Source organism: Canis lupus, chromosome 26 (genome assembly GCF_003254725.2).
Source record: "Canis lupus dingo isolate Sandy chromosome 26, ASM325472v2, whole genome shotgun sequence".
Classification (NCBI taxonomy): domain Eukaryota; kingdom Metazoa; phylum Chordata; class Mammalia; order Carnivora; family Canidae; genus Canis; species Canis lupus.
In genome coordinates, this window is record NC_064268.1 from 9,283,596 (window position 1) to 9,298,619 (window position 15,024).

General features: G+C 47.6%; 1 protein-coding gene across 19 annotated transcripts in view; it reads left to right on the forward strand.

Moving 5' to 3' along the window:
• The window catches only part of CUX2 (cut like homeobox 2), a 283,331-nt gene that overhangs the window by 239,805 nt on the left and 28,502 nt on the right, over positions 1–15,024 (forward strand). For all 19 annotated transcript variants that reach the window (XR_003146582.3, XM_025473953.3, XM_025473946.3 and 16 more), the window contains 6 exons: positions 1,093–1,227; positions 4,175–4,298; positions 6,079–6,155; positions 7,026–7,092; positions 8,656–8,704; positions 14,321–14,425. Coding sequence is in view for 18 of the 19 variants with exons in the window: in XM_025473953.3 (XP_025329738.1) it covers positions 1,093–1,227; positions 4,175–4,298; positions 6,079–6,155; positions 7,026–7,092; positions 8,656–8,704; positions 14,321–14,425 (557 nt within the window). In the remaining variant the exon portion in view is untranslated. The remainder of the gene's footprint in view (positions 1–1,092; positions 1,228–4,174; positions 4,299–6,078; positions 6,156–7,025; positions 7,093–8,655; positions 8,705–14,320; positions 14,426–15,024) is intronic.

Here is a 15,024-nt window from a genome sequence, read left to right on the forward strand (position 1 = left end):
GTTGGGGAAAGTCACCAGGAAGAACTGCCGGAATCTAGATCTGAAGGAAGAGGAAGCACTTACTAGATGATGGGGAGGGGGGACAGAATTCCAGGTGGAAGGACCTTCACATTCCTCATCTTTTAGCTGTTGAGAAATTGGGAGGTATTTTACATTCAGGAATGTATTTCATCCCCCAGAAAAGCCATTATCTAATCAGCCACACATGGGGGCGCCTCGGTGGCTCAGTTGGTTGAACATCTGCCTTCAGATCAGGTCATGATCCCAGGGTCCTCGGATCGAGCCCCATGTCAGGCTCCCTGCTCAGTGGGGAGTCTGCTTCTCCCTCATGTTCTCTCTCTCAAATAAATAAATAAAATATTTTTTAAAAAATTGACCACCCACATAGCAAATAACGGGGTATTGGTCCAGGTCCATTGAGAAGCACCCGAAGGAGGATTAGATACATAGAACTGAGGAAACATGGGGCAAGGAAAATACGGAGGGGGGTGGGAGAGACCTCAGAGGAATGAGAGGCAAGGAACTGGTAGAAGCATCCAGACGACTTAGTCTGGGCCATCTGTAGACTGCTGGGGAGGCCTTGGGGACGTCATTGGTCCCTAGAGCAGTCCTGTGTCTCTCAGGAGTCTGTCACTTCCCCAGCTACTGCCTGCAGGCCTGTCTGGGAAGGCCAGGGGCGGGCTGGCCTCGGAGCAGTGGATTTCAAAACAAGGTCTTTGTTTAGTGACACCTCCTATGGTTGGAGACATACAAGACACAGTCTCATGGCCACCACAGATGGCACCATAGAATCCAGAAAATGCCATTGTTGTGACAGTTATTATTGTGATTATTATTCCCGGGTAGGCAAGACATCCACACCCATGGGGATGGCACATGCTCCCCTGAACGGGTTCCTAAAGAAGGCTGTTCCCTCATAAAGCAGAAATTCCATGTTGTTCTCTAAGCCATCAGAGCAACTCTAGAAGGCTCTTGTGAATGATTCCCTCCAGCCCCTGCAGAGGGACCCACCAGGCCCTGCAGCCTCAGCCTGGGCAGCCCTCAGCGCCTAGGGCCCCCACCGCTCTTGTGCTCCTCTCTCCGTGTGTGCAGACCCCGTGCCTGTGTTTGAAGCGACGCGCAGCCTAGACGACAGACTGCAGCCCTCCAGCTTCGACCCCAGCGGGCAGCCGCGACGAGACATCCACACTTCCTGGAAGAGGCACCCCGAGCTCCTTGGCCCCAAAGGTACTTATAAGGCCTTTGCAGGACATCTGTAGTAAACAAATGGGCTGTGGATCTCTAGCAGCCAATCTTGGCCACCTTTGGAGAGGTGGGGGTAAGGAACTCGACTTTATCATTTTAGATGTAGGACAGGTTATGGTACACCACTGCTGAAACAAACCAACCCCAAATCCCAGAAGCTTAATATATTTAAGGAGTGGGAAGTTGCAGGGCATGCTCCCTGCAGTCACTTATGCACCCAAGCTGTGGCAATCCTGCCATTTTGGGCACATGACATACAGTGTGACAGTGACTGTTAAAACTGGCCAACAGGCAGAGAAAAAATGTGGGGGATACTGAGGTTTATGGGTCCAGGCTTAGAAGCAGCACACATCACTTCCAGCCACACCCCATTGACCAAAACTCAATCATATGGCCACACCTGGCTGCAAAGGAGCCTGAGAAGGGTAGCCTGACTATATGCCCAAGAGGGGAGGGAAACAGATGTGGTGAACACAGCATTGTCTCAGCATCAAATGAGGCAAGTCAAGAAACTGGGAAAGCTAAAAATATAGTTCAGATATACATATGATAAAAATGTTTAAAAGCAAGAGAATGATGAACAAAATTCAGCATGGTGGTTACCTTTGGCAGGTAAGGTAGCAGGTCTCCATGGGGAAGAGCAAATACGCATGTGAAAGCTCTTGGGTGTTCATTGAGCCAGGCACTGTCATACGCACTGGTGACATTGTCAGGGGCAAAACATAAAAATCCCTGACCTTCTAGAGGGAAAGGCTAACTGTCACCAATAAATGTTAAATATATGGTATTTCAGCTGGTAAGAAAGGCTTTGGGGGGTGGGGAATTAAGCAGAGAAGAGGGGAAGAGATACTTGCCTAAGGAATTAAGGTAGAGATTGACCTCAAAGGTCAGCAAGATAATCTTTTTTTTTTTTTTGTAAAGGGCCAGAGAGTAAATATTTCAGGCTTTGCAGGCCACACATTTCCTATCATAGCTACTCAACTTTGTGTGGAAAAAAGCCATAGAACATAAGTAAGTGAGTGAGTGTGACTGTGTTCCAATAAAACTTTATAGACAAAACAAGTGGTGGGCCAAATTTGGCCTAAGGGCTATCATATCAGTGCAGACCCCTGGTCTACCTCCTGGAGTCCTGGAGATAATGGGCTGAGGCCTGCCAAATCAAAGTTTGACTGCTCTGGCCCATTCCCCATTTCACAGGTGCCTCCTCCCCTCCTGGTGCCTAGAGAGTACCTAGTCTATGCCTGGTCCTGGGCAGTCTTCTGGGGAAGATTTATGTTGACACTGCCAGCTTGGTTCCTATACCCAGAATGCCCTTCCAGCCTCCCTGACAAACCAACTTATATATAGATGACTCTGTGAAGCCTCTGAGGTCCCTTTAGGGTTTGAACTTCCCTCTATCAGAATAATAGTGGTTGTGGGAACCGCATCTTCAGAGCATTTGCTCTGTGCCATGTGCCTTTCACACTGTAACCCACTGTCTCCTCGTATAAACCTTCTGAGGTGTCACTGGCCCCATTTTACAAACAGGGAAACTGAATCTCAGAGGTAGCAGGCAGCCAAGCAGGGATTCAAACCAAGGGTCTTGACCTTGGACCTGGGCTGTGTCTCTCTGTGAGGACACTTGTTTCTGGGTATCTTGATGGTCAAACCTTGTTTGTTTGTTCGCTGCTGTGGCCTCAGCCCCTGGAACCTTCCCAGTGCATGTGTGTGTCTGTGTGTGTGTGAGAATGAGCCAGGCCCTGAACACTCTGCCAGGCCCTCAAGGAACTTTGCAGACTGCCCAGCCCTGCATTCACCCTGCTGTGCCAGGCTCACCACAGGACCTTAACAACCAGCACAGAACTTAACCAAGTCAGTCAGACCCAAGGTCGGGAACCCAGATTTTTGAATTCTTGAGACATTCACCTTCGATGGCTGGTCCCTGAGCACCTTTTCTCCCCATGACAAATTGAGTGCCGAAGGCACACAAACTGATCCCCTGAAGGAGCCACCACAGGCTTGCAAAGGTGGACCTGATGCGGGCCCTGCCTCAGGGCCCTGGAGGTAAGGTGAGCTGTGACTGAGCATCTGAGCGTATGCCATCACCTATGGGGAGGGGAGTTAAAACCTGCAGTTAGCCCATGACCTAGCAGTTTCACTCCAAGCTATCTACTCCGGAGAGCTGAGAGCAGGTACTCAAACAAAAACATGTACACAAAGGTTCCCAGTAGTACTGTCCACAACAGCCAAAGGTGGAAACAATCAAGACAACTGTCAACAGATGAATGGGAAGACAAAATGTGGCATAGCCATGAAATGGAATATTACTTAACTATAAAAACAAGTGACGGTCTGATCCATGTTACAACTTGAATGAACTTCAAAAACATTTTGCTAAGTGAAAGAAGCCAGACACAAAGGGACATCTATTATGTATGATTTCAACGATACGAAATATCCAGAACATGCAGATCCTTGGTGGTTGCCAAGGAATTGGGGGGTGGGGGTGGGGAAGGAGTGTCGGACCGGGCTTCCTTTGGGGTTGTGACAGTGTTCTGGAGTTAGTGCTAACAGTGGCACAATACTGTGAATGTACTAAATGTCACTGGATTGTATGCTTTTATGTATATTTTGCCATGACTCTTAAAAAAGTAAAAAGGCTGAGGAGGCAGGAACAGATCCCAGAGGGCAAAGGCAGCCCCTGGGCATGCTGCCTGAGGCTGGCACCATGGGAACTTGATGCTTGTTCACACACGCCCCCCTGCTCCGACGCAACAACCCAACTGACAGTGGTGATGGCAGGTCTCTCCAGATGCCCTCTCTCTACCTCCTGAGTTTGGGAAATGAATTATTGTCCCAGCACTACCAATCCATCCGGTTTGTAGAAGGCAGCTCTGGCTGCCACGCCACTTCCAGCGATAGGTGGTTTTCCCTCTTTTTCTCCCTCTAGAGCAGAGAGAGGGGACGTCTCCGGCAGGGCCCACGCTGACCGAGGGGAGCCGCCTCCCGGGCATTCCCAGCAAAGCCCTCCTGACAGAAACTTTGCTGCAGAGAAATGAGGCGGAGAAACAAAAGTGAGTGGGGAGGAACAGGCGGGCCCCTGCTGCCTCACCTGGCTGGGAGGTGGTGGGACCTTCAGAAAATCTAGTGCAGGTTGGAGATAGAAATGCAGGCCTGGTTTCCAGCCACACCTCAGCAACTCAGTGGCCAGCCCTGGGCAGGTCACATCACCTGTCTGAGCTTCAGTTTTCCCAGCTGGAAAATGGGGCTAACGGTGGTGTATTGGTCAGGGTTCCCCAGAGAAATAAAATGAAAAGGATTTTTTATTTTACTTAAGACATGTATTTTAAGGACCTAGTTCACACAATTGGGGCTGACAAGTCTGAATTGGTAGAGCCAGCCAGCAGGACTGGAAGCTGTCAGGCAGGAGTCAGTGCTGCAGTCTTGAGGCAGAATTTCTTCTTCTCGGTTTTATTCTTAAGACCTGCAACTGATTAGACAAGGCCCACACACATTATGGAGATTATTCTCTTTACTTAATGTCAACTGATTGTAGATGTTAACCCCATCTACAGAATACCTTCACAGCAATCCCAAGATTAGCGTGTGGCTGAAACACTGGGTCCTGGAGCCTGATCAGTGCACAGATGATATCAACTCCTAGTCTACCATAAGAATGAATATATGAGCTTAGCTCAGAACTCACTTGGAGGAGTGTATGTCAGTAAATGGTTGTCCTTAGAGCTGATGTGGGAGTAACAATGCCTGGATTATTATAAATCGGATTCTTGGGGCATTTCTAGGACAGTTTCCTGGTGCTCATTACATTTATCCATTCATTCACTTACTTCTTTATTCATTTGTTCCATGTATTTATGGAGCCACTGCTGTGTGCCAAGCATTGTTCTAGGGACACAGCAGTGAACAAATGGACAAACCTCCTTGCCCTCCTGGAGTTTATTTTCTCATGAGGAAGACGCAATTAAACAAGATAAATAATGTGAATAGTCTGCTACATGATGATAAGGGTTGTGAAGGAAAATAAAGCAGGGGTGGGAATGAGATTAAGGCTGAAGTTTTAAAAAGGGTATAAGGAGAGGCCTCACTGAGGTGAGCCAAGCCCTAAGGAGGTGAGAGAGTGAAACTTAGAGATAAATAGGGGGAGGGCTTATAGGCAGAGAGGACAGCCATTGCAAAGGCCCTGAGGTAGAAACATGTCTGGTGAGGTAGAAACATTTGACCAGCAGGGAATTGAGTGTGGCTAGAGTGGTGTGAGTGAGGGGAAGAGATAGGATGTAGGATCAGAGGTAAAAGGGCTCCTTCCCTAGAGTCTCTGAGCCAAACACAAGGCCCAGGATTTGTATAAATTCTCCCCCAGTCCAGCTGGAGCCCCATTTTCTCTGCTGAGACACTTGCATCACACCTAAGCTCTAGGCTGCAGTGGGCTGGATGACTCTCCCAAACAACTGACACAAAGACGGGGGGAAAAAATGCCCCCCTGGGGACAAGAATAGTAACTAATGGTACTGAGGGAGCACTAGGTACCAGGCATCATGCTGAAGATGTTTCACAACACCTGTGGAGGCAAACCCCAGCAGAAACCTTATTTTATAGATGAGGAAACTGATGCCCAGAGAGGCAAGGTCACTGGCTAATATAGGTCCACACAGCAAAAGAGCAAGGCAGCCAAATGCCTGAATTTCATGTTTAGAACTGGTTAAAAAGGCAGAGGTGCAGATTACAGGGAGCAGGTGAGGGAGTAGGAAGCCAGGAGCGCTGACTCCAGGACCCAGGCAACACCACTGCACATGGGCGCATGCAGAGCCAGTGTGAGCAGCCCCGGTCTCTCTGCAGGGGTCTTCAAGAAGTACAGATCACTTTGGCAGCCAGACTGGGGGAGGCAGAGGAAAAGATCAAAGTCCTACATTCAGGTATGTATCTGGCACATGTTCCCTGTCCCATGCGGCTCCTCAGCCTGTCAGACCAGGCAGAGGAGTGGGAGAGGACAGTGACACTATGATCACAGGCTCAGCTGAGTATTCTAGAATCAGGATGGCAAGGGGGGAGTTTGAGGAGGAAGAAGAAAGATCAACATTACCCAGTGGGGGTCTGAGCCTAGTCCCCGGAGGCCATGGTGCTGTGGAGAGAGGGTTTGAGAAATAGAAGTAAAACAGAAGTGGCAAACAGTGCCTGTAGGGGCCAGACTCACAACCAAACCAGCCAGGTTAAGGAAGGCAGTAGAGAAGGGTGGGGTCTGGAGCAAACTGGACAACCTAGGCCTTGACTAAAGAGATGGCCACTGCTGAGCTCCAGCCAGCCAATGCCATATGGGCCAGTGTCACCAAGTCTTCAATTTCCTTGAAGAAATTAGAAATCTGGACTTTTATATGAAATTTGTCATTTATTATACATATCACTGTTGACTTCATTGCTGCTCCTTGTCCTCCTCACTTGCCAGTTCTGGACCTCGGGGTGGTAAGCTCATGGATGGATGGCCTCACCCAGGTCCTGTAGTGCCCTAAGGGTGTGGGCAGTTCACACCCAGGCCAGGGGACAGACCGACCCCTACCACTTGCCTGGGTCTTCTGAGCTTCATAGACTCTTAGAGGGCCATCTTGTCCGCCCTCCAACCAGCTTGAAGCCTTTCCATGGGCAGGAAACTCTGTCACTGGTTCTAACCAAAAGAAAGGTCTTCCCATACTATCTTGAACCTAATTCTGCCTTCTGAGCCCTGCAGGAGTGGGTTCTTGGGGGAGGTGGTGGGGTGGGGGGCTTCATCCTGGTGCTTTACTTCTTCCCAGCGTTAAAGGCCACACAGACAGAGCTGCTGGAACTGCGGCGGAAATATGATGAGGAAGCAGCATCCAAGTAAGTGAACACCCTGCTGAGGTATGCCTTCTCACTCTGACCCTCCCAGTACATGCCTCCTCCCTCCGACCCCACCAGGTAGGTCTCTTCCTTCTGACCCTGCCAAATACACCTTCTCTTTCTGGCTCTTCTCCCTTCAACTCACTGCCTGAAGTGCCTATTTCATTAAGCATCCAGTGCTCCCCACCCCCATTGGCACACAGCTGTTCACTGGTCATTTGCTGTGCCATTCATGCACCAAATGACATTCTGGGTTGTGGCTGAGTAGGGTCTGTTGGGCAGGGGCCTTACCCCAACTTCCTAGAACTGTCTACACCACCACTCCACAGTCCAACCCTCGGGGGCTGAGTGTCATTCACTTAAACTACTCTGGACTCAACATGGCTTTAAGACCTCATTTATTCCACAAACACTTACTTAGCACCTACTGTTTGCCCCGTGCTGTGTTAGGTCCCTGGAAGAAATATTAGAATATGGCCCTGTCCTCAGTCCAGGAGAAGAGACAGACAATAACTGATGATGTTCAGTGATAAATTCATTCCTTCACAGATACTATTGAGCACTTACTGTGTGCTTGACACTGTTCTGGGCACCTGTTGAATGCTAAGAAAGGAAGAACCAGGGGCAGCAAAAGAAAATAACAACAGGGAGGGTGGGTCCTGTCATCCAGGGTAATCACAGAGGACTTCCCTAAGGAGGTGACCTTCAGAATGCAATGTAAAGATGAGCAGGAGAGCAGGAGGTGGCTATGTGAAGAATGCCGGGTTGGGTGCTGTGGGCAGGGGGAACAGCTTACACGTAAGAAAGCCCCGAACATGCCTAAAAGCATGTGTGCACCTTATAGTCACCAAACTCCTCGCAGGCCTCCCATGTCCCCCAGCCCACGCTCAGCAGAGGGGCGACCGAGGTAGATAAGGCCTGTCCTGGCCCCCTGTGTGCTGGCAGTCTGGAGGCTAGGGAAGCAGCAAAATAAGTAAATGATCACCATGGGGGTAGTTGAGAGAAGCCTCCTGGAAGGGCACTTGGGAGCTGGGTGTTTTGTTTTGTTTTGTTTTGTTTTTGTTTTTAAGATTTTACTTATTTATTCATGAGAGACACACAGAGAGAGGCAGAGATACAGGCAGAGGGAGAAGCAGGCTCCATACAGGGAGCCCGATGTGGGACTTGATCCCAGATCCCAGGGTCATGCCCTGACGCCCAACCGCTGAGCCACCCAGGCGTCCTGGGAGCTAGGTTTTAAAGCTCAGAGTCCTGTTCTCCTGAAGGACATTCCCGGTAGAAGGCACAGCTGGGAGGTGTAGCTCTGGGCAGCTAAAGAGAACAGACCCCTGGAGAAGGCAGCAGGCCAGGCTGCCTGGAAGGGATGTGGTGCTCAGGCATCTGTCCCACTTCCCTGCAGCCTGGATTCTTCTATGCCCAGCCTGGTTTCTCTCCGGTGGGAAGGGTAGAGGGCAGCCTCCTTAGCCTCCAAGACCCTGAGGTCCAGGTAGAGGCTGGGGTGATCTGGATAGGCAGGGGCCCAGAGGCTGCCCCACACCTCAGGGTGTTATCTTTCTGTCTCAGGGCGGATGAAGTCGGTTTGATCATGACCAACTTGGAGAAAGCTAATCAGGTGAGAAGATGTGCGCCAGCGCTCAGCCAGTCCAGGGCAGGGGGGCGGGGGGGGGGGGGTCTTGGGCTGGGGGGAGGGACTCAACCCAGTCCATACTGAACTATGTGCCATGCTGAGTGCTGGCACTGGGGAGTGTCTGGGACCCTGAGCTCCAAGAGAAGGGAGGAAGGGGTGCTGACACTGAGAAACAGGGTGACCCAAGCAGCCACATTTGGGGGTGGGGCACCTGAGCCAGACTCGAGGGTCAGGGAAGACGTCATGGAGGGAGAGCCAGGTTGCTGACACCTGCGAATAGATTGAAAATGCAGAGGGATGCATTCCAGGCCAGGGCACAGCCTCGGTAAAGGCCAGGAGGAAGGCCGCAGAGCAGGTGACTGGTGAGCCCAGCCCACAGGCCAAGCTGGGAAGTGGGTCTCTCCCAAGCAGACTGAGTGAGGAAAAGTGTTCCACAGAGCCTGAGGCCATGACAAGGGACGAGCCCCCACTGCTTTCCTTCCCTCCCCAGCCCACCAGGTCTCCTGCAGCCTCTTCCCTTGATCCCAGCCACACCAGCTCAGCACTGGGCAGATCCCACAGTTCCTAGTGTCCCCCACTTCTAGTTCCAGCCCAAGTTCTCAAAAGCCCATTAGCTTCTACAAGTTCCCATTTTCACCCTGCCTTCTGAAGGCCTCAAATGTACTGCCGCCTGGTGGGTAAAGCTGGCAAAAGTCTGAAAGGAGGTGAAGTGTGGCCATGGGATAGGGTCTGGAGTCTCAAGGGCCCAACACATCTCTACCCACACCAACGTCCCTGCAATGCCAGCAGCCAGGGACATGGCCAAGAGGGGCCAGCAGTGTGACCGCAAGGGGTCATTTCCCTGGAGTAGTACACCTGGCAGCTGAGTTCTAAAGCCCAGGAGCCTTCTTTGGAGGAAGGGCCCAGAAGCATGGTTGTGCAGGCATAAGGGCAGGGTAAAGAGCAGCATTTTTAGGGTAATATTTTAAATACATAATCCATTTACATAGTTCAGAACTCAATAATGTTCATACTTAGGAAACTCCTGTCTCCTTCCCCAACTCCACTTCCCAGCCTCTCTCACCTGTGTCTAGGGTCTCCTTCTAGACATCTACTCACAAGCTCGTGAATTACATGTTCTGTTAACATGTAATAAGTTTATTATTTTTTAAAATGAACTATTAAGTATTTTAATAATTTATCTGTTTTAATTTCTAATATGATAAATATGGATATGCATAACCCACTGTTTAGTAAAGAAGTTAATTTTGCCCAAAAAGATGATCTGGCCTTTACCCTCAGTTTCTAGGGGGTAATTTTTTATTTTATTTAAATTCAGTCAATATATAATATATTATTGGTTTCAGAGGTAGACATCAGTGATTCATCAGTCTTGTATAACACCCAGTGCTCATTACATTACTTGCCCTCTTTAATGTCCATCACCCAGTTACCCGTTCCCCCACCTCCCTCCCCTCCAGCAACGCTCAGTTTGTTTCCTGTGATTAAGAGTCTTATATGCTTTGTCTCCCTCTCTGGTTTCAGCTTGTTTTATTTTTTCCTCTCTTCCCCTATGATCCTCTGTTTTGTGTCTTAAATTCCACATATGAGTGAGATCATGATAATTGTCTTTGTTTGACTGACATATTTCACTTAGCATAATACCCTCTAGTTCCATCCATGTCGTTGCAAATGGCAAAATTTCATTCTTTTGATGGCTCAGTAGTATTCCATTGTATATATACCACATCTTCTTTATACACTCATCTATCGATGGACAACTGGGCTCTTTCCATAGTTTGTTGTGGACACTGCTGCTATAAACACTGGGGTATAGGTACCCCTAAGGATCACTATGTTTGTAGCTTTTGGATAAATACCTAGTAGTGCAATTGCTGGGTTATAGAGTAGCTCTATTTTTAACTTTCTGAGGAACCTCCACATTTTCCAGAGTGGCTGCATCAGCTTGCATTTCCACCAGCAGTGTAAGAGGGGGTTCCTCTTTCTTCACATCCTTGCCAACATCTGTCATTCCCTGAGTTGTTAATTTTAGCCACTGTGACCAGTGGGAGGTGGTATCTCATTGTGGTTTTGATTTGATGTGGTTGTATTTCTCTTGACAAGTGGTGTTGAACATTTTTTCATGTGTCTGTTGGCCATTTGTATGTCTTCTTTGGAAAAATGTCTGTTCATGTCTTCTGCCCATTTCTTGATTGGATTATTCTTTGGGTGTTGAGTTTGATAAGTTCTTTTTTTTTAATTTTTATTTATTTATGATAGTCACACAGAGAGAGAGAGAGAGAGGCAGAGACAGAGGCAGAGGGAGAAGCAGGCTCCATGCACCGGGAGCCCGATGTGGGATTCGATCCCGGGTCTCCAGGATCGCGCCCTGGGCCAAAGGCAGGCACCAAACCGCTACGCCACCCAGGGATCCCGTTTGATAAGTTCTTAATAAGTTTTGGAGACTAGTCCTTTGTCTGACGTGTCATTTGCAAACATCTTCTCCCATTCTGTCAGTTGTCCTTTGGTTTTGTCGACTGTTTCCTTTGCTGTGCAAAAGCTTTTTACCTTAATGAAGTACCAGTAGTTCATTTCTGCCTTTATTTCCCTTACCTTTGAAGACGTGTCTAGCAAGAAGTTGCTGTGGCCAAGGTCAGAGAGGTTGCTGTCTGTGTTCTCCTCTAGGATCTTAATGGATTTCTGTCTCACATTTAGGTCTTTCATCCATTTTGAGTTTATTTTTTGTGTAAGAAAATGGTCCAATTTCATTCCTCTGCATGTGGCTGTCCAATGTTCCCCAACACCATTTGTTGAAGAGACTGTCTTTTTTCCATTGGATATTCTCTCCTGCTTTGTCGAGGATTAGTTGAGGATTAGTCCAGAACCCATTTCTGGGTTCTCTGTTCTGTTCCATTGATCTATGTGTCTGTTTTTGTGTCAGTACCATACTGTCTTGATGATTCCAGCTTTTTAATAGAGCTTGAATTCTGGGATTGTGATGCCACCAGTTTTGGTTTTCTTTTTCAACATTCTTTTGGCTATTCGGGATCTTTTCAAGTCCATACAAATTTTAAGATTATTTGTTCTAGCTCTGTGAAAAGAGTTGATGGTATTTTGATGGGAATTGCATTGAATGTATGGATTGCTTTGGGTAGCATAGACATTTCAACAATATTTGTTCTTCCAATCCATGAGCATGGAACCATGTTTTTCCATTTCTCTGTGTCTTCCTCAATTTCTTTCATGAGTGTTCTATAGTTTTCTGAGTACAGATCTTTTGCCTCTTTGGTTAGGTTTATTCCTAGGTATCTTATGGTCTTGGGTGCAATTGTAAATGGGATTGACTCCTTAATTTCTCTTTCTTCTCAATTTTTATACCTTTCTCAAACAGAAACTATACTATACGATGCCCACCCTCCTGAACCTTATTTTTTCCCCACATATATCTTAGAACTTGTTCCAAATCTGTATAAAAGCAGTCCCATTTGTTTTACAGCTGTGTGGTATTGCACTACATGGACACACTGTCATCTAACCCAGGGGTGGCAGATTTTCTGTAAAGGGGCAGAGTAAATATTTCCAGCTTTGTAGGTCTCTGCCACAGCTCTTCAACTTTGCTGTATGTGAAAGCATAGACAGTATGCAAGCGAATAGATATGACTGTGTTCCAGAAAAACTTGATCTACAAAACAGGCCTCAGGCTGCAGTTTGCCCACCCATGGCCTAACCAGTCCCCTACTGATGAAGATGATGATGTTTCCAGTCTCTTACCCTCATCATCAATCCCCCAGTGAACTCCCGTGCACACTCTTTCAGACATACCTGAGCCAATAAATAGGGTAAACTTTTAAAAGTGGAATTGCTGAGCTGAGAATCTGTGCATTTTTAGTTGACAGATGTGGGCAAACTGCCTGATTTACACTCCCTGCAGCCAGTTAAGAGAGACCTGTTTCCCTGCAACCTTACTAACAACTGTGTATCGTCAAACTTTCAGATCTTTGCCAGTCAAATAGGCTTGAGAAAAGAAATCTTAGAGTAGTTTGGATAGGAAACAGTTTCTTTTAATGTTTATCTTTTCTGAGTATAAAAGTAAAACCTCATTATAGAAAGTATGGAGAAGAAAATAAATGTCATAATATTAGGGTTTTTTATTTTTTATTTTTTAAAGATTTTATTTATTTATTCATGAAAGACACAGAGAGAGAGAGAGGCAGACACAGGCAGAGGGGGAAGCAGGCTCCATGCAGGGAGCCCGACGTGGGACTCGATCCCAGGGCCCAAGGATCACGCCCTGAGCTGAAGGTGGCACTAAACCGCTGAGCCACCCAGGCTGTCCAAATTACGGTTTTTTAAATCTGTATTAATATTGTCCAGAATGTGAACAAGAGGATCCTGGAGCAGAGCAGAGCAATGTTATTACTTACATAGTAATAACCCTGCCAGTTTGCCTCAGCTTTTACCCAGGGGTGACAATCAGATATCATCCCGCATGCCTCAGAGTTTGTACTGGAACCCCCATGTGTGAATCTGGGTGGTTATATAGAAGGACTTTCTGAGAGAGGGAGAAAACTATCTTCCTAGTGTCATGATGAACAGAAGGGCGAGGATCCTGGTTTTTTTAGCATGTGGAATGCAAATACTTCTCTCTAAGGGAAAGATAAGACTAGTAACTTTCTAGTAGCTTTAAACCCAGCTTTACAACCCAGCAAATGTGTCCATGGTCTGGGTTTCTTCCCTCCATGGAAATGTAAACACATACCTTCAGAGAGGAAAATCTGCAGTTCTCACGGGCTAATGTCAGAAACTGACCTCCAGGCCTTGTCATTTAGCCCAGTCCTGTTTCAGTCAGATTTGCTCAGAAAGCCCAAACTGCAGAAACAAAAGTATTTCTTTACAATCACACACACCCAAAACCTTTTCCAAAACAAAACTGACCTGACCATTTTCTGTCACAAGGCAGGATACACAGGATAACCAGTAAGTAAACAAATCAACTAAATAAATTAACAAAATGTGAACATGGGTGTGCGTGGGTCTCCATGTGCATATGGTAGGCATAGCCTCTTGATTACCAAGGTCAGCATGAAAGGTAACCATAATTATTCTGACAACAACTCTATGAGGTAGTTACTTCTATCATCCCATTTTACAAACAGGGAAACTGAGGTTGAGCTGATGAAATCTCTTGCCCAAGGTCACAAAAAAACAGGGAGTGACAAAGTACAATTTCTCTCTATAAAGCCACAAGGCTTCTACATTGTTAACATTTGGAAGCTTCCTTTCAGACTTTTTTCTTAGAAATTTTTGAGGAGTTAAGATCCACCGTAGACCCAGTTCAGTAAACTAGCATTCTGATTTAGATGTATTTCATTGCCCCCATTTCACAAGAGGAAAACTGAAACCCTGGGAGAGGAAGTGCCTTGCCCGGGGCCTGCCCCAGCTCATGGGCTGGCAAGCCACCTCTGCAGATGCTCCATCCATGTGGCAAGTAGGTGGCATGGGAGCTAGAGACAAACACCCAGCCCTGCCTAAGTTGTGCAGGGCAATGGCAAAGGCTAGGGTGGGATCCAGTGTGACCCTTGCTCACTTCGTAACTGCTCCTGCCTCGACTCTCCTCCCCAGCGCGCTGAGGCTGCCCAGCGGGAGGTAGAAAGTCTTCGGGAACAACTGGCCTCCGTCAACAGCTCTATCCGCCTGGCCTGCTGCTCCCCACAGGGACCCAGTGGGGTAAGGATGGTGGGGGAGCCAGAGGGAAAGTTTGGGAAAAGCCATGTTGGTGAGTATGAATATATGGATGACGTTCTGTGGATCAGTCATGTGCATCTGTATGAAATTATGCACATGAATCTGTGTAGATACAGTGGGCATAGCATCTTAATTGCCAAGGTCAATGCATAGTTAACTGTAATTACTATGACTTGCTTTGCCAGCTGAAGTTCAAAATAAAGCCACAACTCTTTGCAAGCTCAAGCTTCCATATGTGATTAATAGGAAGTCCAGCATCTTCCTTTACCCCAAATTGTCCAAGAATGCCAGCAACTTACTCAGGCCAGAAAGGACCATTTCCATTGCCAGATGCCTGGCAAGCTGGGTAGGAGGGTAAGTTTGAGCAATAGGACAGCAGTTTTGGTGGTTGCCACCAGGTGTCGACATTGACCACTGGTTCTCCATTCCCACAACTCACAGTAGGACTACTTGACCAAGATTGGAGATTGACACTCCCATCAGCCGCTGGTTCCCAAAACATGCAAAGTGATTCCAGTGGGTTCTCCCAAACAGCCACACGCTACCAAGCACCAGTCTAGAATATCAGTCCTGAGGTTCCT